Raw genomic sequence first — 23,243 nt, 5'->3', positions numbered from 1 at the left:
TGGAAATGCTATGCGAAAGCATGTCGGCGGTCGTAGACGAACCACCACATCAAAAGCGGATTGATACGTAGCTCTAGTCGCGGAAAGGAATAGACACTACACTCCTAGGCATATCACTACATACCTTACGAGCTCAATGGGAGCAAGAATCTCTGCCAGAACCATTTCACGGCGATTAAATCAGACTGGTTTGCATGCTCGGAAGCCTGTAAAAGGAGCCCACTTCATCAGTGCAGTCGTCGCAAAAAGTTCGACGGTTTAGGGAGCATATGGCTTAGAGTCAGCAACAGTGGTCCAGAGTGATGTTCTGCGACGAATCTCGCCTCACCTGTGGCAAGTGAGTCTGGCCACCAGACAGTGTAGAGAGAGGGAAGATCACTTTACACAACACAGAATATTCATCGGCGTCACTGATATACACACATCAAAAAAAGTTTTGCACCGCCCCAGTTCCCAGAACTCCTGAAGATAGACGTTGACTGTGGATATTGTATCACAGACACAGTCCCTTTGACTGTTCAGAGATGTCACTGCATCCGCCCAAAGATGTAAACAACCATGCATGAGCAGCGCCTATTAGACGGAGGGGGTCCGACAGCCGATCAGTTCCAGTGATCCCACCAGGAAGGAGGTACCCGGGTCGCATTGTCATTGCTACAGGTCAGTACCGCGGTTCGATCGCGTCCGCATTGTTACTTTGTGCTAGGAAGGGCTCTCAACAAGAGAAGTGTCCAGGCGTCTCGGAGTGAACTAAAGCGATGTTGTTCGGACATGGAGAAGATACAGAAAGACAGGAACTGTAAATGACATACCTCGCTCAGGCCGGCCAAGCGCTACTACTGCAGTGGATGACCGCTACCTACGGATTATAGCCCGGAGGAACCCTGACAGCAACGCCACCACGTTGAATAATGCTTTTCGTGCAGCCACAGGACTAGTGTTACGACTCAAACTGTGTGCAATAGGCTGCATGACGCGCAACTTCAGTCCCGACGTCCATGGCGACGTCCATCTTTGCAACCACAACACCATGCAGCGCGGTTCAGATGGGCCCAACAACATGCCGAATGAACCGCTCAGGATTGGCATCACGTTCTCTTCACCGATGAGTGTCACATGTGCCTCCAAACAGACAATGATCGGAGACGTGTTTGAAGGCAACCCGGTCAGGCTTAACGCCGTAGACACCCTGTCCAGCGAGTGCAGCAAGGTGGAAGTTCCCTGCTGTTTTGGGTGGCATTATGTGGGGCCGGCGTACGCCGCTGGTGGTCATGGAAGACGCCATAACGGCTGTACGATACGTGAATGCCATCCTCCGACCGATAGTGCAACCATATCGGCAGCATATTGGCGAGGCATTCGTCTTTATGGAAGACAACTCACGCCCCCATGGTGCACATATTGTGAATGACTTAATTCAGGATAACGATATCGCTCGACTAATGTTGCGAGAATGTCCCCAGACACGAACCCTATCGAGAATGCCTGGGATAGGTTGAAAAGGGCTTTAATATGGACGACGCGACACACCAACCACTCTGAGGGATCTACGCCGCATCGCCGTTGACGAGTGCGACAATATGGACCAACTGTGCCTTGATGAACTTGTGGATAGTGTGCCACGACGAATACAAGCATACATCAATACAAGAGGACGTGCTACTGGATATTAAAGGTAGGTGTGTACAACAATCTGGACCACCACCTCTGAAGGTCTCGCTGTACGGTAGTACAACACGCAATGTGCGGTTTTCATGAGCAATTAAACTGGGCAGAAACGATGTTTATGTTGATCACTATTCCAATTTTCTGTACAGTTTCCGGTAGTCTCGGAACAGAGGTGATGCAAAGCCTTTTTTGATGTCTGAAGTTTAGGCGTTATGGTGTGGCCAGGTTTTATGTACGATGGGCGAAAAGCGTTGCATATCTTTGCGTGAGGTGCCGTTACACCACAGCGGTATTACTGGGAGATTATTCTGGATCACGTCCGTTTCCTTCGAGCTGCTGTAGGTCCCAACTCTTGTGTTTATGGCCCACAATATCCACCCATACAGGATCGCTGAGGTGTCCCACACATTGGAATGTGAAGATACCGAACGTACGTAATGGCCTGCGTATTTCCTCGGTGCATGTCTGCAATGCTCTTGACAGACCTGTTTCTCGATTAACACCCCCTCCCAGAACCTTGCAAGGACTGATAACCTCCTTGAGAGATGTGTGCGGCCGTATCCTCCAGAAACCCCTCAACAGTTTGGAAGCAACGGGTGCCTAATGTTCGTTAGTGCCCCAGGAGGGCTTGTTCCTTTCTGAGAGTCCGATATATACCTTTATGTCGGGAGTCTGTGTCAGACATGAACGATATTTATGTCTGTTACCCTGTTTTCCCGTGGCATGAGATTTGTGCCATTTTTCGTTGTAAATATAGCCTACCACCCCATATCTACTACGAATGTACTGTCTTTCACTGCCTGTGTTTATTCCTGCCCAACAATATCTCTGTTCCTTAGCAATAATTCTAAGCAGTGTAGAAGAGTCAAAGACTATCTGTGCGCTCTGAAGTAAGGCTTCTGTTATAAACATAGCCCTTGCGACACTTGATAAACCAAGAAACATGACTTTTTTTGATGGTCTACACAAAACTATGACAGTATCAGCTACTATCAACCAAAGCCAATCTAAACTAACAAGATTTCTCAGCGTTGACGTACATTGTCTCAAAGAACTGTTCAGCATCCGCAGTATGAGTGACTTCAGGAACCTCGTAAATATCTTTATAATAGTATCCCTCAGCAATAGGCCAATAACAAGTTTATAAATTCAACGTCTGCTAGACATTGAAGTGACAAAAGTCGTGGGATAGCGATATGCACATATACAGATGGCGGTCGTATCGCGTGCACAAAATTAAAAAGGGCAGCGCAATGGCGGAGTTGTCATTTGTGCTCTGGTGATTCGTGTGAAAAGGTTTCCGACGTGATTAAGGACGCACGATGGGAATTAACAGACTTTGAACGAGGAATGGTAGTTGGACGTAGACGCATTACGATGTGAGCTGTGTTTACATGGAATCGACTGGGTCCTCTGGATGTTCGGTTGAGACCATTTGCAGCCATCCATGGACGTCACGTTCCTAGACAACGATGGAATTTTTATGGATGACAATGCGCCATGTCATCGTTCCACAATTGTTGGCGGTTGGTTTGAAGAACATTCTGGACGATTCGAGCGAATGGTCTGGCTACCCAGACCCCGACATGAACCACATCGAACATACATGGAACATAATAAGGAGGTCAGTTCTTGGACAAAATCCTGCACCGGCAATACTTCCGCAATTATGGACGGCTATAGAGGCAGCGTGGCTCAATATTTCGGCAGGGACTTCCAACGACTTGTCCGTACCACGTCGAGCTGCAGCGCAACGCCGCGCAGGAGGAGCTCCGACACGATTTTACGAGATATCGCATGACCTCTGCCACCTCAGTGTAGCAAAGCAACATCTAAACCAGTTACAATCACAGAACACAAAGCATAACAGAGAAGATAATTCGTGAAGTATGACATTTGGTTCGTTGCCGAGTGAAAAGAAGGAATCTGGCTAAACGACACGTATTTCTAGTCAAGGCCGCTTAAATGTGAAGAACTCTGACTTCTTAATTCCTGATGCGAAACGTCAAGTGGATCTGTGTAGGCCCGAGTAAGACTGTTACAAAATTCGATTGTTCGAGATCCTAGAGCAAGAATTACTTCTAGCGACGATCAAGTAACATCAGGAACTTGTTCAAATGATTCCTCGGTAGCCGGCCGATGTGGCCGAGCGGTTCTAGGTGCTTCAGTCTGAAAACGCGCGACCGCTACGGTCGCAGGTTCGAATCCTGCCTCGGGCATAGATGTGTGTGATGTCCTTAGGTTAGTTAGGTTTAAGAAGTTCTAAGTTCTAGGGGACTGATGACCTCAGATGTTAAGTCCCATAGTGCTCAGAGCTATTTGAACCATTCCTCGGTGTGCAACGGGCGATAGTCTCTTGTAGGCTCACTTTCTCGGCGACGTACGTCATGTTCGTAATCAGATGATATTTCGCGTGCCATATGATGATTGCAGTGTAATCCGTCACCGGAATGTCACATGATGTTTTGTTGCGTTTTTGTTTTATTTTGGTATGGCTGACGTAGTGGATGGTCTCTACATCTTTTTAGCCCCACGTGGTACTGCTTCTCTTTGTCTTTCTAAACACTTCTCGGATATCTGTCAAACAATATTTTTCGTAACAAAATGATGTATTTGGAAAACAAGAGCCTTAGCAACTTTATAGAATGTTACGATCCACTGCTGCAACGGGTTATACAGTACGTAGATTATGCAGTTTCCAAGAAATAAAATATAAACGGCAGCAAGACACTGTAACTTCACTGCACACTTGTAAAGTCAAATGCAACACAGGGAAAACACAACGAATTACAAACTGATCTGATTGTTAGTATATTATTACTTACTATGTGTAAATCCTGTGGGACCATTGCTTCACATTAATGCAAAGACCTGCTTGTGGAACAGCTGCAATATCCAATGGTTTTCTTAATTAACATTCCAGAAACTCTGCGCATGTACCCTCCTGCGCCTTTCTTGGACCGAGAATGCGTCCGCACGTACCGCCTACCAGCCACGGATTCGTGCCCGAGCGTCGAACTGCGACCTGGAGACGGGATCTGGGTGCCCGTTCACGGAATCCACAACGATCCCAAATACTTCGCAGAGCCTGACTGCTTCAGACCTGAGCGCTTCACTGCGGAGAACAAGCAGCTCATCGTACCGTTCACATACTCTCCATTCGGGTCAGGACCTCGTGTTTGTATAGGTAAGCTGTACTTTATTTTTTATTTTGAATTATGTCAGTTCTTAAAGAAAAGCAGGATCAGCATCACTACATTAAAGACACGTTAAACACACGATGGAAAACAAAAAGTATGAGGAGACACTACAGAGATTTTGCAAGCGAGTAGTGCAACATCATTGATGAAATTCCCTCGGTTTTTGTGTCAAGTTCAAATGAGAACTCAAGTTTTCCGTGATTTCCTCCTTCGTCATCGAAGGAAAATGACTGTCGTAATTCGTGCTGCAGGAGCGTTGTGTATGTAAAGGTCGGTCGAATCGTTGAGTAGAAATATCTCTGGAATGAGCATTGCGTTCAGAGCATCTTGTCAGCATTAAGCTGGAAGTGTCACGTGATCTCTCGGGACGACGCTATTTTCTTAAGGCCATTTCTCATTGGGCGTCACGTCTCGTCACGCGAAAACATTCAACAATGCATTTCAAATAGAAGCATTCACATTGCTCGTCAACGGACCGTTACATCACGGCACAAAGTTTCTCGCGAAGAAAGTTTTGACGGTGTCGTCGTGTGCTAACATCGTAAGTTAACCTATTTTCGCTGCTGTGTTTTTGTGTCGTCGTAATATCGTAATATTTATTTTCTTATTGTTCTGCACTCGTGGAAAGTTGCAAATGTTCCGTGACGACTTGGATATTTTTTATATTGAGTGTTCTTACACCAGTGATGTCAGATGTCTCAAAGCGAAAAATTATTCAGTTTTTACAATAACAGAACAGAGCTGACATGCATGTAAATAAGAACATAAATTAACGAAGCAATTTCCACTACCTAACATGTTAAATGAATAGGTCAACTCTAATGCAGGAGAAAACGTAGTTGTTTATGACGTTATTAGTTACGTAAGAAAAAAACATAACGGATGAGGTAAACAGGCTCCATTTCTTCGTTTATAGCTATTGCTGGACGTGTTTGTATGTGTCTTTTCCTCTAGCAATTAAATGTCGATCTTTTTAAATGTTGTTTCAGTTTTCAGCACATTACCGAACAAAACTTGTCAAGAACATACGTTATGCATTTTGTTTAGACCATTAATAACCTTCGAAGTTGTTAGTTCCTCAATTCCTTTGACTTTTTGTATCACAGATGTTGGCTCATAAATATATTTACGTCTTTCGGTACTGCACTAAGCGAACTAATGTGACGATACCGCGACGTGATTCCCGTTCATTTTGCTCTTCAAAACTACGAGCACAGCTTATTCCAGGTATCAAATTTATATTGCTATGGTGGCTACAAATCGCCTATACCAAGTCCATGGCACCTACGAAGTTAATCTGTTTGTACTACCGATACGAGTGATATGACGCTATTCGAAATTTATAGGATACATTACGTACAAATCTACGTCGTCCCGTGACAATGGTGGCAAAGTATGTTGATAATAGAATGCGCATCTGAATGCTCACTCCAGAGATATTTCTATTCTATGGGTCGAATACAGAGATCTCTATACAACCTGGATGTAGAAGTCTGGTCTCTTGAGTACAGAACTGCAGCGAGTATGCAAATTCATGTGCTTTGCATCGTCCGCCATGTTGCAGTTTGGCAAGAAATATCGATCGGCCTGTGCGTGACAAAGAATTGCAGACCGATTTCTTGTTTTGAACTTTATGTCAATTTGTGATATAACAGCGGAATCTGAAAGTATTTCCTTTTCGTGTTCTAGTGACATTTCCTAGCAGCCATGTTGTAGTTCGGCAAGAAACGAAATATAATCATCTATGGCTGGCACGATCAGACAGTGGAAGTTCAACGTTCAGGTGGTATAGAGATCACTGTAGATGCGTTATGTAAAGGCCGAGGAGACTATACTCATTATCAGAGAGGATGTTGATGTCTATGAAGTACAGATGGGGGTAGTAAAGTAGCCACCACCGCCGATCTTGTTGGAGAGTAAACAGTTCTCCGCGTATTAGTCTACGTAAAAGGAACGGAATAACACTGATTAAGCAAACAATTATTTCAGTAACAAAAAGAAAAAAATGTGGGTAAATAACCGTCAAAAGACCAAAGTTAGAAGAAATGTCTCTACCGGGTTAAGAGTTTCAAAACAGAGAAATATTAGGAGCATAATGAAAAACAGTCAGGATTTTAAAAAATAGGAAGAAAAAAATGCAAATAATCAGCCATGACAGCGAAAGAATGAAAAAAACTGAAAAAAAGGAAAATAAATAGCAACCGAAAGACTAAATCATAAATATTGCCGGCCAGAGTGGCCGTGTGGTTCTAGGCGCTACAGTCTGGAACCACGAGACCGCTACGGTCGCAGGTTCGAATCCTGCCTCGGGCATGGATGTGTGTGATGTCCTTAGGTTAGTTAGGTTTAAGTAGTTCTAAGTTCTAGGGGACTGATGACCTCCGAAGTTGAGTCCCATAGTGCTCAGAGCAATTTGAACTATAAATATTGTTTTACATGGCCCAGAGTTGGCCATATTCAGATCAGTAAGAAGAAATAATTTATTAAGTAAAGTGTTACGGTTCTACGTCGCAAAACAGCTCTAAACTACTTCTGAAGCTTTATCAGTGAAGTTCAAATCCGTCCTGTAACACACTTGTCCGCCGCGTTAATTCGCAACTACTCCACTCTGTATTGTACCTACTTTGAGTACGTAAGGTGATACGTTTGTTTGCTGTTATTCCTAGAAAAAGTTGATTATGACCTTTTGTACACCAGAAATGTTACGCCACCGCCAATCTCATTTGGTGCATGGCTCTTTTTGAACTGTTGGTAAAAAAAGTGCAACGTAAATACATTTAGCTGTCTGAACGACTAAACGTGCACTTCACCCAAGGACTGACGCTGGTGTCGTCGCAGAAGTAAATTTACTTATCTTTTTCTAAAAAACTGTAATTAGATTCAGAGAAAATTTGAGTCTGTATCGTAAAATGTTATACACTAATAGAACCTATTTTCCTGTTTTGTGTATTTCTGGTCATCATTCGTGCTTCATGTACTGGTTTATTTATGTTCCAATGTTTCAGACTCGCTTCAGCATGGATCTTTGTAGGTGTGAAGTTAAACTGTGTTGTAAACATAAGTCACAACAAACAGGATAGGACTAGCCTCTTTACATTGAGTCCTGCTCAGCGTAAAGTGGCTAGTCCTATGCTTTTTCTTGTGACTCATGTTTACAAATACTTCAACTTCACACCGACAAAAATTGTAGTTTCTCACCGTTAGCAGTTCAAAATGCAAGAAATCCACAGACCATAAATCTATGGTGTATGAACAAATTTACCATCATATTGCTTTCATTCTATGTGATATGAGAATAACGTTGTTAATGTTTCCTTGTTGCAGCCCAGAGATTCGCTATCATGGAGGTAAAGACTGTGCTGCTGTACCTCATGTCCCAGTTTAATGTAGAAGTTGTTTCCAAGACACTAATTCCGTTAAAACTCGATCCAGGCAATAGTCTGTCGCTCTCGATAAAGGGTGGTGCGTGGCTTGGCATTCGACAGAGATCCTAACACGTACATCACTTTCAGCAGAACGAAGGAGTTCTCACAGTATTGTTCAACTGGTAATTCAGAGCACCAAGAGATGACTCCACACCGACATCGTCCCTGTTCACATGGAAAAAGCGATAATCGCTATTGTACGTCCAGTTATTGACTTGAGTGCAGGAAACTTTATGGTTCGGATGCAGAAAGGGTAAAGTGGAACAGTTTTGAAAACAAATAATGGACTTTGTCATAACGGTAGTTTTTGGATGCTATTCAAACTAAGACACTAAGATGACTCCCAGTACATTACTTGATGACTCAGAACTCGTTCCATACTTCGCAAAGGCTTTGGAGAAGGAGATACGACGCAATCAACTGATACCAATCACATATGAATTGAGTTATACCTTTTCGAGTGTTACAGTCAGCATTTAAACTATGTTGTGATGCAGGTATAGTGTATAACGAATCATTTGTTCTCGTCTTGTCTCATGATAAACGTATCGAAAACAATATAAAAAATAGTGTTGTGAAACTGCAGCTAGAGTGTATCTCAGTGAAACACCTGGACAATGATAATGTAAACTCTCAACTTTATTGTTGTCACATTCGATAAATAGTTTTTAAATTATCGTTGTGGTACTTTTATTGATTTGTAGTTATACTAATTACACCTTTTTGTACATAATCCTCAAGACAGAAGTTGTGCTATTTACATAAACATGCAGTTTGTTTATAGGTAACTGACAACTTTTTTATATACAAGTATTCATCTTCTGTACAGAATGTATTGCCAAATAAACACTGCCGTCTTTCAAGCATTTTATTTCTGTTGGTAGATCATCTAAGGGTTTCACCTATGTACGTCACACATTTCGAAGTCACAGACAGAGAGTTCCCTGCTAGTAGTTTTGAATGAATTGTTAAGAACTAATTTCACATAGATTCATTGGTTTAGGAAAGCGTCCCCCTTGAGCAAAACACAGTTTTTCTTTTTCGTTGACAACCTGTTGTACTCCGCCAGCTCTACTCACAACAGGACAGGTTTCCCGTGTGCTCACCAGTCAGTGGACTCCTAGCTAACATATTTCTCAATCACATTGAAAACAAAATATTTGAGACAACAATGAGACCCAAACAAAAAGAATAGTATATTGGTATCGCTATGTAGATGATATCGTGTGCGTTCAAGATGAAATACCCAGTCGCATCCAACAACTCCACAATGATATAAACGCAGTTCACGCAAAAATAAAATTCGCCATAGAACAGACAAAACAAGCAAACCCAGTTTTCCATATTCAGGAAGGCCACCGTCTATACACAATCTCTCTTTACGCACGAACTATCCATTTTGCAATGTATGCTACACAGTCTGAACAAAACTCCACACTGTGATGACAAATACAAAAACCTATTACAGACAATCAGACAAATTGTTATAGAGAATTGATACGATATAAACATTATAGAGAAACTAAATCACGAAATAAAACGAAAATAAAGGGGACACCTAGCACCTAAACATAAAAACCTGTCGTCAACTTACAAACGCAAGACACACAGGACATAAACACACATAGATCACAAAGGCACAGAATATAAACACACAGAACATACACACAGGCACACATGAACAAGAAACACACATAACAACAAGCAAACAGCGCACTGTGGCTTACAGCAACAAAGCAGCCCATAGAATAGGAAACATACTAAAAAAATAAGACATAAAGTAGCCCACACGACAGACAACTCTCTACATCATCATCATTTAAGACTGATTATGCCTTTCAGCGTTCAGTCAGGAGCATAGTCCCCCTTATAAAATTCCTCCATGATCCCCTATTCAGTGCTAACATTGGTGCCTCTTCTGACGTTAATCCTATTACTTCAAAATCGTTCTTAACCGAATCTTGATACCTTCTCCTTGGTCTGCCCCGACTCCTCCTACCCTCTACTGCTGAACCAATGAGTCTCTTGGGTAACCTTGCTTCTCCCATGTGTGTAACATGACCCCACCATCTAAGCCTGTTCGCCCTGACTGCTACATCTATAGAGTTCATTCCCAGTTTTTCTTTGATTGCCTCATTGTGGATACCCTCCTGCCATTGTTCCCATCTACTAGTACCTGCAATCATCCTAGCTACTTTCATATCCGTAACCTCAACCTTGTTGATAAGGTAACCTGAATCCACCCAGCTTTCGCTCCCATACAACAAAGTTGGTCGAAAGATTGAACGGTGCACTGATAACTTAGTCTTGGTACTGACTTCATTCTTGCAAAAGAGAGTAGATCGTAGCTGAGCGCTCACTGCATTAGCTTTGCTACACCTCGCTTCCAGTTCTTTCACTACGTTGCCATCCTGTGAGAATATGCATCCTAAGTACTTGAAACCGTCCACCTGTTCTAACTTTGTTCCTCCTATTTGGCACTCAATCCGTTTATATCTCTTTCCCACTGACATTACTTTCGTTTTGGAGATGCTAATCTTCATACCATAGTCCTTACATTTCTGATCTAGCTCTGAAATATTACTTTGCAAACTTTCAATCGAATCTGCCATCACAACTAAGTCTTCCGCATATGCAAGACTGCTTATTTTGTGTTCACATATCTTAATCTCACCCAGCCAGTCTATTGTTTTCAACATATGATCCATAAATAATATGAACAACAGTGGAGACAGGTTGCAGCCTTGTCTTACCCCTGAAACTACTCTGAACAATGAACTCAATTTACCGTCAACTCTAACTGCTGCCTGACTATCCATGTAAAGACCTTTAATTGCTTGCAAAAGTTTGCCTCCTATTCCATAATCTCGTAGAACAGACAATAACTTCCTCCTAGGAACCCGGTCATATGCCTTTTCTAGATCTATAAAGCATAGATACAATTCCCTGTTCCACCCATAACACTTCTCCATTATTTACCGTAAGCTAAAGATCTGGTCCTGAAAACCTCTAAGAGGCCTAAACCCACACTGATTTTCATCCAATTGGTCCTCAACTAATACTCGCACTTTCCTTTCAACAATACCTGCGAAGATTTTACCCACAACGCTGATTAAAGAGATACCTCTGTAGTTGTTACAATCTTTTCTTTTTCCGTGTTTAAAGATTGGTGTGATTACTGCTTTCGTCCAGTCTGATGGAACCTGTCCCGCCTCCCAGGCCATTTCAATTATCCTGTGTAGCCATTTAAGACCTGACATTCCAATGTATTTGATGAGTTCCGACTTAATTTCATCCACCCCAGCTGCTTTATTGCACTGCAATCTATTGACCATTTTCTCCACTTCCTCAAATGTGATCCTATTTCCATCATCATTCCTATCCCATTGTACCATGAAATCTGAAACATTACTGGTCGTATTTTCACCTACATTGAGCAACTCTTCAAAATATTCCCTTCATTTGCCCAAGGAATCCACAGGATTCACCAGCAGTTTTCCTGACCTGTCCAAAATACTTGCCATTTCCTTCTTACCTCCCTTTCGAAGATTGCTAATTATATTCCAGAATGGTTTTCCGGCAGCTTGACCCAAAGTCTGCAACCTGTTTCCAATGTCTTCCCACGATTTCTTCTTGGATGCTGCAATTATCTGTTTGGCTTTGTTTCTTTCTTCAACATAACCTTCTCTGTCTACCTGAGTTCTAGTATGTAGCCATTTTTGATACGTCTTCTTTTTCCTTTTACTGGCTGCCTTGACTGTCATTCCACCAAGCTGTTTGCTTCATCCTACCCTTACACACTACTGTTCCAAGACATTCTTTAGCCACTTCTAGTACTGTGTCCCTGTACCTTGTCCATTCCTTTTCCGATGACTGTAATTGACTACATTCAACTACCTGGTACCTTTCTGAGATCGCTGTTATGTACTTGTGCCTGATTTCCTTATCCTGAAGTTTCTCCACTCTTATCCTCCTACATATGGACCTGACCTCCTGCACTTTCAGCCTCACAATCCCAATTTCGCTGCAGATTAAATAATGATCAGTGTCATCAAAGAATCCCCTGAATACACGTGTGTCCCTCACAGCCTTCCTGAATTCCTGATCTGTTATTATATAGTCAATGACAGATCTGGTTCCCCTGCCTTCCCAAGTATACCGGTGAATGTTCTTATGTTTAAAAAAGGGGTTTGTGATTACTAAGCCCATACTGGCACAGAAATCCAAGAGTTGTTTCCCGTTCCTGTTGGCCTCCATATCCTCTCCAAATTTACCCATAACCTTTTCATACCCTTCTGTTCGATTTCCAATCCTGGCATTAAAATCACCCATGAGCAGAATACTGTCCTTATCCTTTACTCTAACAACTACATCACTGAGTGCCTCATAAAAACTATCCATCTTATCTTGAACTGTCCCTTCACAATGCGAATATACTGACACAATCCTAATTTTCTTGCTAGACACTGTCAAATCTATCCACATCAGTCGTTCGTTTACATACCTTATTGCAACTACGCTGGGTTCCATTTCTTTCCTGATGTAAAGCCCTACACCCCATTGTGCTATTCTTGCTTTGACTCCTGACAGGTAGACCTTGTATTCTCCCACTTCCTCTTCTTTCTCACCCCTTACCCGAATGTCACTAACAGCTAAAACGTCCAGCCCCATCTTACTTGCAGCCTCTGCCAGCTCTACCTTCTTCCCAGAGTAGCCCCCACTGATATTAATAGCTCCCCATCTCATTACCATTTGTTTGCCAAGTCGTATCTTAGGAGTCCCTGGTTTGTCAGTTAGAAGTGGGACTCTGTCACCTCCAAAGGTCCGAGGCATTTTGCTCTGATTGTTGCCAGCATCATATTTAAAGTACCAGGGAAGCAGGTTGCTAGCCTTACTTGCTCCGAGTCCCATTGAGTTTAACCCTTAACGGTTGAGGGACTAACCGGTGGATTTGGTAGTCTTTGCCATATGAGCACAAAGGTGACCATGACTCAGAATCTGTCCGAGATGCCCAGCCTTATTCCAAAGTAACTGGTATCCCGACTGTCGGGACCACTTACTTGGCTACTCATACGTTGCCCATGGTTCATGAACTAGGACATGACTACAGGAACCCACACCATGATCACTACTGTCTACAGAAAAAATTAAAAGCAACCATTAAAAACACAGACAAACACAACACATTTGGTATTTGCCAGTTCGCATGCCAGAATTGCAAATCAATTCACATACGATACACATGCAGAAACTTTAATACCAGATACACAGAACACAGAAAAGTATTAAAAAGTAACATCTATCATTCTACATCTTATGGACATGAAACACAGCCCAAAAAACATCAACAATGACTTCTAAATGCTGAAATGCAGCAACAGTCTCCCACAAAAAGTAATAACTGGAGAAGACTATCAAACACAAAAGTCATAATTGAAGGGAAAAAGCAGTAAATTAATATACTGTTCTGTGCAATGTAACTCTGTCCTTTGCACTCAAAGAACCATCAAACAACACCAACCCATATATACCCCAAATCTCCCTCTATACACACATACACACACACACACACACACACACACACACACACACACACCACAATAAAAATAAAAAAGTTAAAAATAAATAAAAATAAAAAGTAGTAATTAAGTAAATGAAGCTCACGCCCATTCATCTACATACATATATACACACACAAAACGGTAGATACAGCTCACAAACATCCAAAACTCCCACCCAAAATACATTCAACTGTTCAGCTTTCCGCCATCTTGTTTCTGCAGTTTGTAAACAGTGACAACAAAAATTTTTTAGTGCAGGCCTTCGCATTGCAGATAGTGGAGAAATCAGAAAAAGTAAGTGAAACATATTGCAAACATACACATTCACAAACACACTCACAATCTTCGAAATAGAATTAGGTAATGGTAGACACAACCATAACATTCCCAGTCGTAAAATTTCGAAGTAAATAACTATTCTACATTAAGTTATATGGCTGCAAATGCCAAACTGTTGAACAAAGCAACTGCAATAAGAAAACGTAAAAATCCAGGAAAACTGCAGCCTGTGGTAACAAGGTACATATACAAAACTTTGTCGGTTCCTCAAATATGTAAGTACTCTCTTAAATTTGTATGTGTACAAGTAGTAAAGAGTATTTTTTCCTGTGTTAGACGAAGATAATAAAAAACTCACTGATGATACTGAAACTTCAGCGAAACATGCCTGGGAAATAAAGATAAAGATAAAAATTGGGTTTTTCTGAAGTAGGCCCTCTACAAAAGCAAATCTGTTTGGAAAAAAATACAAACAGAAGAGCTTCAACCTCAAGATGATTATTCACAGAGATTAAATGTACTGTGAGATGGAAGTGTCTGTACTCTTAACTCTTAAACAGATTTTCTCTTGATACAGGTGTGTAGAACCCATACAAAATATTAGATATTTTGTTTCATTCGATAAATATTTTGGCGCCAACGTCTCATATCATCATGCTGTTCGACATTAACGATTGTAAATATTTTAATGTATTTATTTATATGTCCCAAAGTTGCCCCAGCTACACCTATGGCGGAAGTAACTTATTTTAATGTAGTGTATTTACGACAGCAACAAATCACTTAAATTTTTCATATTTTTTGCACTGTATACAAATCTCAAAAACTTCTCACAGTAATGAACTCCACACGATTATTTTTATATAGACTCGAGAAACGTGAGATCAAATGAGACCAAAACATTTCCTCAGTCAGCAGTTAGAGGTCTTAAAGCAATAATTGGCATGAAAAGGATGCATACAAAATGTTATCTCTGGGCATCAGGAACGGTATGTACCTGACGCCACTGTACTTTATAAGGAAGTTCCTGCACGAATACTTTCTCTGCTGTTTGAGTTTCAGCTCTCTACATAGCATTATTTTCCTCAGTAATAACTACAAATTCGTTGTATCATTGACATTTACTAAAGGGCTGCACGTAAATCTGGCATCATTAAACATGACGATGCGACAACGCGCACTGTACGAGTAGCTTCTGTGACTACTGCAATCAGTTGTTTTGATAAAGAAAGAATGAAACTTAACAGTTTCACATCAGTTGCAAACCCTTCTACCATGCCCGTCCCTTAAAGCTTAAACACGGGCGCCGACATCTACTATGAGCGTCTCATAACAAAGGAGAAACCACCCACTGTAACACAATTCACATGCCGCTCTCCTGTCAGTACTCTTAATATCTGATAGAAGTATCACAGTCGTCTGCTAATATCTGCGATATGAGCAACATCACTGAATCTAAAACCCAGACGTTGGAGCAGTAAATGTTGATACAGAAAATCTCAAGATCTTGGAAGAAGCTGTTTTCTGTTTACAGTAAAATTTAAATGTATTTTCTCAACACTGTGTTGACAGAAAATTCACTAAGCTTGACGCCTAAAGCCGAAAGCTGTAAACAACCGCCGGTAACGAAGAAAAGCCTATCAGCATCTCATTTGTAAACATGACGAGCGCATTTGATCTCACTGTTGCTGATGACCCAAAAAGGTTACGACATTCGATAAAATCACGTGCGGTATGACTCATGATGCTTTCCCGGTAACAGAGTTTTTACAAGACGTAGTACAGCTAAAGCAGTGTAAGAGGGTCAAAACAGAGAATTTCACATCGTGTCGACGGCGTAGTCTTTAGAGACGGTAGATTTGCTCTTTTGTACGGGTATAGGAAAGGAAATCGCCCTAAATCTATTCAGTTCGTTCGGTGAATGCGGCGTAGTGCTTTCCAGTGGGAATATTAGTTTAAGCACCCGCGTTAACAGTGCGGACTGGGTTTGTTACTTGTTATGGAGAGAAGTGGATAGTGCCGGGCATTAACGCACACACTTCTCACAGTTTCTGCCTATTACGGTGATATGTTTCGTGATGAAACAGTCGGCAGTCACTTACATCCCAGATATGTTTAGATGGGTTGACAAGCAGCAATTTGGGAGGCAAGCCATCATTCCCAATTCGGCATTATGCTTCTCCAAGCCTGTAGCATTATTCTGGTTTTTGGCACGGACTGATGAGACGACTGACATCAATTATAAAGAGATGCAGCTGGACGTAAATTACGCCAATGTAATCCACAACATTCATGCTATTCTCCATAAAAACCACAGATTAACCCACGGTTTTCCGCTGTTCCACCGTTTAAGCTAGATCTTGTGGTGCCCATAATAACTGAAAAGACATTTTCAGTATATATTGCCCCACAACTTGTAGATATTTGTCGAGATTCATGTTGTACCGTCGTCGGCTGCTACGATTGCAGTTGTTCTGTTCGTGTTTTTAACGTTATGTAGATTAGTACGGAACATCACGTTCCACGTCGCTATTGTAACTAACAAAAAAAAAATTCTTGTATCTGATGATGATTAGTTACCTGACAGTAATACGAGTAATAAAGGCTACCATAACATTTGATGGTGGTAAAACATGGTTTTCTATAAAAGTTGTGGGGCATCAACTATACAAGGAGCCGGAAGCCAGGTCTGCGTGTTCGAAACTCTCCCTGACTCTCCTTAACTTACTTCTTGTAGCACCGCATATTGAAAATCACGCTTTGTACTCGTCCTCCGTCTTAGTTGAACGGAGTGATCTAAACATACTGCGGCTTCCATTCGGTGACTCAACTACGAATATTATGAGAAGAACGGTAAACAGGAAAGAAATCAGTCCTGATTCCGAAACGGCTACAAAAAATTTAAGGAACGTTGTGACCGGTAAAAGAGTCTCCGAGATTTATAATATTCTACGCGTTTTCAAGAAGAGTGCAATAATTCCAATTCTAAAAATGCAAGTGCTGACAGGTGTGAATGTTACTGAACTATCAGTTCAATAATACATGGTAGCAAAATACTAACACAAGCTCTTAACAAAAGAATAGTGGAGGTTGACCTCGTGGAAGATCGGTTTCCTTTCTGGAGAAATGTTGACCATGTGAGACAATACTGATCCTACGACTTATGTTAGAAGACAGGTTAAAGAAAGGCAAACTTGCATTTATAGCTTTTGTGGACTTGCAGAAAGGTTTGGCCATGTTGACCGGAACATTCTCTTTGAAATTCTGAAGATAGCAGGGATAAAATACAGGGAGCGAAAGGTTGTCGTCTATAGAACTTTTAAAGAAACCAGACGGCTGTTATAAGAGTTGAGGGGCGTGAAAATGAAAGAGCTGTTGAGAAGGAAATGAGACACGATTGTAGACATTCCTAATGTTATTCAATGTTTACATAGAGCAAGCAGTAAAGACAACCAAAGAAAAATTTGGAAAAGGAATTAAAGTTCGGGGAGAATAAGCAAAAAATTGAGGTTTGCCAATGAAACTGTTATTCTATCATAGGTAGCAAAGGAACTGAAAGTGCACTTGAACAGAATAGACAGTACTACACTATGTGATCAAAAGTATCCGGACATCTGGCTGAAAATAACGTACAAGTTCGTGGTGCCCTCCACCGGTAATGCCGGAATTGAGTATGGTGTTGGCCCACCGACAGCCTTGATGACAGCTTCAACTCTCGCAGGCATACGTTCAGTCAGGTGCTGGAAGGTTTCTTGGGGAATGGCATTACATTCTTCACGGAGTGCTGCACTGAGGAGAGGTATCGATATCGGTCAGTGAGGCCTGGCACGAACTCCGAATTTCAAAACATCCCAGAGGTGTGCTGTAGGATTCAGATGAGGACTCTGTGCAGGCCAGCCCATTACAGGGATGATACTGTCGTGTGACCACTCCGCCACAGGCCGTTCATTATGAGGAGGTGTTCGATCGTGGTGAAACATGCAATCGCCATCCCCGAATTGCTTTTCAACAGTGGGAAGCAAGAAGGTGCTTAAGACAACGGTGTAGGCCTGTACTGTGTTAGTGCCACGCAAATCAACAAGGGGTGCAAGCCCCCTCCATGAAAAACACGATCACACTATAACACCACCACCTGCGAATTTTACTGCTGGCACTACACACGCTGGCAGATGACGTTCATCGGGTATTCGCCATACCCACACCCTGCCATCGGATCGCCACATTGTGTACCTTGATTAGTCACTTCACACAACGTTTTGGCTCTGAGCACTATGGGATTCAACTGCTGAGGTCATTAGTCCCCTAGAACTTAGAACTAGTTAAACCTAACTAACCTAAGGACATCACAAACATCCATGCCCGAGGCAGGATTCGAACCTGCGACCGTAGCGGTCTTGCGGTTCCAGACTGCAGCGCCTTTAACCGCACGGCCACTTCGGCCGGCACACAACGTTTTCCCACTGTTCAAACGCCCAATGTTTACGCTCCTTACGCCAAGTGAGGCATCGTTTGGCATTTACCGGCGTGATATGTGGCTTACGAGCAGCCGCTCGACCATGAAATCCAAGTTTTCTCACCTCCCGCTTAACTGTCATAGTACTTTCAATGGATTCTGATGCAGTTTGGAATTTCTGTGTGATGGTCTGGATATATGTCTGCCTATCACACATTATGACCCTCTTCAACGGTCGGCTGTCTCTGTCAGTAAATAGACGAGGTCAGCCTGTATACATTTGTGCTGTACGTGTTCCTTCATGTTTCCACTTCACTACCACATCGGAAACAGTGGACATAGGAGTGAGGAAGTCACGCGTACAGACGTATGACGCAAATGACGCCCAATCACCTGACCACGTTCAAAGTCCGGAGTCCCGCGGAGCGCCCCATTCGGCTCTCTCACAATGTCTAATGACTACTGAGGTCATTGATGTGGAGTACCTGGCAGTAGGTGGCAGCAAGATGCACCTAATATGAAAAACGTATGTTTTTGGGTGTGACCGGATATTTTTGATCGCGTAGTGTATCTTGAAAGGTGGGAAGCAAAACAAGAGGATAGTAGGCGAGTCTGAGGGAATTAGGTTAGGGAATGAGTAATACTAATGTAATAGATGAGTTTTGCTATTTTGGCAGTAAAATAATTTATTATGACCGGCAAAGTAAGGATATTTAATGTAGACTGGCGACGGCAAGAAAAGCGTTTCTGAAGAATACAATTATGTTGACAGTGAATATAAATTTAAGGTTTCGGAATTCTGTTCTGAAGGAATTTTTCTGGTATGTGCCCTGTACAGAAATGAATCTTGGAAAATGAGAAGAGAACAGAAGCTTTTGAATTGCGGTACTACAGGGGAACGTTGGAGATTAAGCGGGTAGATCGCCGGCCGCGGTGGTCTAGCGGTTCTGGCGCTGGAGTCCGGAACCGCGGGACTGCTACAGTCGCAGGTTCGAATCCTGCCTCGGGCATGGATGTGTGTGATGTCCTTAGGTTAGTTAGGTTTAAGTAGTTCTAAGTTCTAGGGGACTGATGACCTAAGATGTTATGTCCCATAGTGCTCAGAGCCATTTGAACCATTTTAAGCGGGTAGGTCACATAAAGAACCTAATGAGGAGGTACTGAACAGAGATTTGTGACATAGCTTGACTAAAAGAAGAGATAAGTTGGTAGGACACATTCTAAGACATCGAGGAATCGTCGATTTAGTATTGGGGGGGAGGGGGAGGGGGGGAGTAAAAGTTATAGATGGTGACCAAGAGACGAGAACAGTAAGCAAGTTCAAATGAATGTGGCTTGCAGCAGTTATTCAGAGATGAAGAGGCTTGCACAGCATTGAGTGGTGTGGAGAGCTCCATGAAACCAGCCTTCGGACAGAAGACAACAATCATATTCGAGCGTGGGAGTATTAAGTGGGAATGTCTGTATGGACTGTTGCCACGTGCTGTGTGAACATCATCACAGTAACCACAGAAATTTTGAAAAATTAGCGGTGATCGAGCAAAAACTAATGAATAAATGTAGGTGGTGTGTGAGAAAAATAATGAGACAGATCTTCTATTTAACAACTTTTTTATTTTGTTCAAACAACAATATTGTCTACTTCGAAGTAGTACCGGCGGAGTCGTCGTTCCTAGTCTTGCTAGCAGCTCTGAAAGGCATCAACTGGTAGAGCCTTTAACATGTCGCTCACATTTTTTGACTGTTCTTCGGAGTCTCAGAACGACGTCCTTTTAAGACATTTTTCATTTTCAGGAAAAGAAAAAACTCACAGGGACTCAGATCAGGTGGTCAGGGCGTCTGTGGATCAACATAAATGCCTTTTGTGGTCAAAAATTCCGTGATGGAAGTGGCTGTGTGGCATGTGGGATTGTCTTTAAGCAGTATCCACGTGTCTGCAATGTTCAGCCTCACTAGATTCATGCACCTTTCAAGGGCATCTATGTAAAACACTCGGTTGACAGTTTGTCCTGGAGGAACAAATTCTTTATGCGCGATACACCTGCTGCCGAAACAGTAAATCAGCATTGTTTCGATCTCTAATTTGCTCATCCGAGCTTTTTTTTGATCAAGGAGACGTCTCAGTGTGCTTGGTCTTTGGATCTACTAAAAAATCCAGAATTACACGACTGAATCATTTGTCGTCATCGGCAATCCTCTCACGTACTTCAAGCAGACCTTTGTTTGATTGTCTTTCTACTCATCTGTGAGGTTTCTTGGCACCATTTTGGTTTAACCATTCGCATGTGCAAATCTTGGGTCAAAATTTGAGGTGCAGTGAAAGTGTTTAACAGCTCACTCATCCTTATTCTTAAATGTCGGCCTGATCTCACGATAGCACGCACACCTCCGACGATTTCGTCGGTTTTTGAAGATGAAGGTTTCACTGAGTGAGGTTCATCACAACATGTTCTCTGCCTTGCAAAAATGATTTACGCCAGCGACAAACTTGTGCTTTCAGTAAGAAACTTTTTTATTCAGTTGATACACCCGATCAAATTTCCAGAAACGGACACTACTCGCTTCTTGTTTTAGCCCATTCTGCTGGATTGCTTGTCCCAGGTATTCTTCCAATCTTCCCATGAATTTTGGCCCATCAGTGAGTTCATCATGTAATTCACCTTCTCACTTTTCTAGTTTTTCTCTCTCTGTTTTTCCTGTAAGATGATTTATTTCCTGATTGCTAAAGTAGCCAACTCATCCGCAAAAGCCAGACAGGCAACACAGAGTCCACTGAGTTTGGGGCCCAACCGAACCTGAACTGCGCTTCCTTCTTCTTTGTTCAGCGATTTTCTCCATTCTCGAATGATACTTCTTAAGATACAATTTAAAAAAAGCGGATTAAGTCCATATTTTGATCTGAAGTCAGTCTTTGTCCCAAAGGACTCTAAAATTTTGCTCTGTAATTTTATCTGTCTTACAGTGCTGGCAGGAGTTTCATCACTTAACTATGTAACTGCTTTTTAACCCAAGCTTTAAAGAATCAATTGTGAGACCCTGAAGTGGTACTCGGACCCCAACAACAAATGACGACTGGGCCAGGCTTACCTGAGAAGGGGAAAATATAGTTTCATACAATTATACACGCAGACTCAGTCACACTAATCAGGGAGAACTTTGTGGTCGATCAGTGGGAATAGGTTTACTAAGAGAGAGATGAGAAATTCGGCACTTCCCTTAAAATATTCTTTCGACACTATAAACTTCGGTTTCCTTTACAACAGATCCGTGGCAACTGTAATGCATGCCTATAGAAAAGATTGTTAACATCTCTCTTCGATGTACCTTCTACCTGCAACAAGAGAGAGCTTTAATTAATGTAGAGGACTAGCTGTAATCAAGACTTGTGGGTGCACTACAAACACTGCCACAAAGTTCTTCCTCATGTCATTACACAATCAAGAACAATGCACAGCGCAAAAAGAAAAAAAAATATGAAAATTCCAAGAACAAAGCATACTGACACAGACCGGTAGCACTGATCAGGAGAAAGCTGCGGAGAATTCTCAGGCGAATTTAGTAGCTGACCTTGCGGATATGACGAACGCGGAATTATCTTATTGTGACGAGGAAACTCAGTCGGACATTGAGCACGAAGGTGAAATCGTAGCAGAGTGCCGTACAGAGTCTGCTGGCACGGCAAGGCGTAGCGCCAGTGAGGGTAGCGTAGCAGGTACACCAACAAAGCGTCACAGAGCGATGGGATCGCGTTCGTCTAGTCCTGGAGATATAAGCGGAAATTCTCAATTTGAGACCCTCATACGATTCATGCACAAAGCGGAGCGGAACAGACAAAAAGCGGTGGAGAAGAGGCAGGAGACAGAAAAGGTAACCTCAAAGCAGATGAAGGAATTAGTCAATACGGAGTCGAAGGAGATCAGATGGTAGTTAAACAGTTTGTCGGAAGTGTAGAGCAGATTAAGAAGGAGAACGTGGGAGTTAAACAACGGGTAGAATGCTTCAAGAAAACATTGACGGAGGCGCAAGAGGTCGCGAACGAGGCAAAACGCGATGCCCTGGAGGCAACATTAGTAGCCCAAGGTGCACGCAAGAACGCCTTGTTAGCTAAAGAACAACTAAAGCATGCCAAAATCGAGATGTGCAAAATCAAAAAGATTCTCGCCACGCTCCAAAAACGCGGACGGACGACCGTCCAGGAAACGCAAGAAAAGGTTATCGAGAACGTCAAGCGCATCGAGCAGACCGAAAACAAACAGACAGAAGTATCAGAGGTCAAAGAAGAGTAGACTCGGATCACCGCACGGCAAAACGACCTACCAAAAGGTGTCCAGCAAGCGCGTCAGCGGGTTGCGCAGTTAGAACCACGGTCTGGTACGCCAGCACTCCCCCGTGATCAGGGAAGGAGAGAAGAGCACGTATTACGACATTTCGTGCGCAACATGAGGCTACGTCACCGGCACAGAGGAGAACACACCGGCCATCGTAGGGCCCACGACGGAGCGCGCGCCGTCGGTGACGCAAGTATGACAGACACGAACCCGAACACAATTGTGTACGTCTTCGGCGAACGCAATCATTGCTCCGTGAATCTTACGATACAGGAAGAGGCCTTAACAGTGAACAAGGATCGTTTGGACACCGATCTATGGAGACATTT

At 42.5% G+C, this 23,243-nt stretch overlaps 1 protein-coding gene across 1 annotated transcript in view; it reads left to right on the top strand.

The window, feature by feature from the left end:
- LOC126188104 (cytochrome P450 9e2-like) overlaps positions 1-9,156 on the top strand; it is a 75,419-nt gene extending 66,263 nt beyond the window's left edge. Inside the window, exons 7-8 of the mRNA XM_049929570.1 lie at positions 4,592-4,855; positions 8,193-9,156. Coding sequence (XP_049785527.1) covers positions 4,592-4,855; positions 8,193-8,362 — 434 coding nt within the window. The 3' untranslated portion in view covers positions 8,363-9,156. The remainder of the gene's footprint in view (positions 1-4,591; positions 4,856-8,192) is intronic.
- The last annotated feature ends 14,087 nt before the right edge of the window (positions 9,157-23,243 follow it).

This window comes from Schistocerca cancellata, chromosome 5, assembly GCF_023864275.1.
Source record: "Schistocerca cancellata isolate TAMUIC-IGC-003103 chromosome 5, iqSchCanc2.1, whole genome shotgun sequence".
In the NCBI taxonomy this organism is placed as follows: domain Eukaryota; kingdom Metazoa; phylum Arthropoda; class Insecta; order Orthoptera; family Acrididae; genus Schistocerca; species Schistocerca cancellata.
This window is presented reverse-complemented; position numbering and strand designations above follow the sequence as displayed.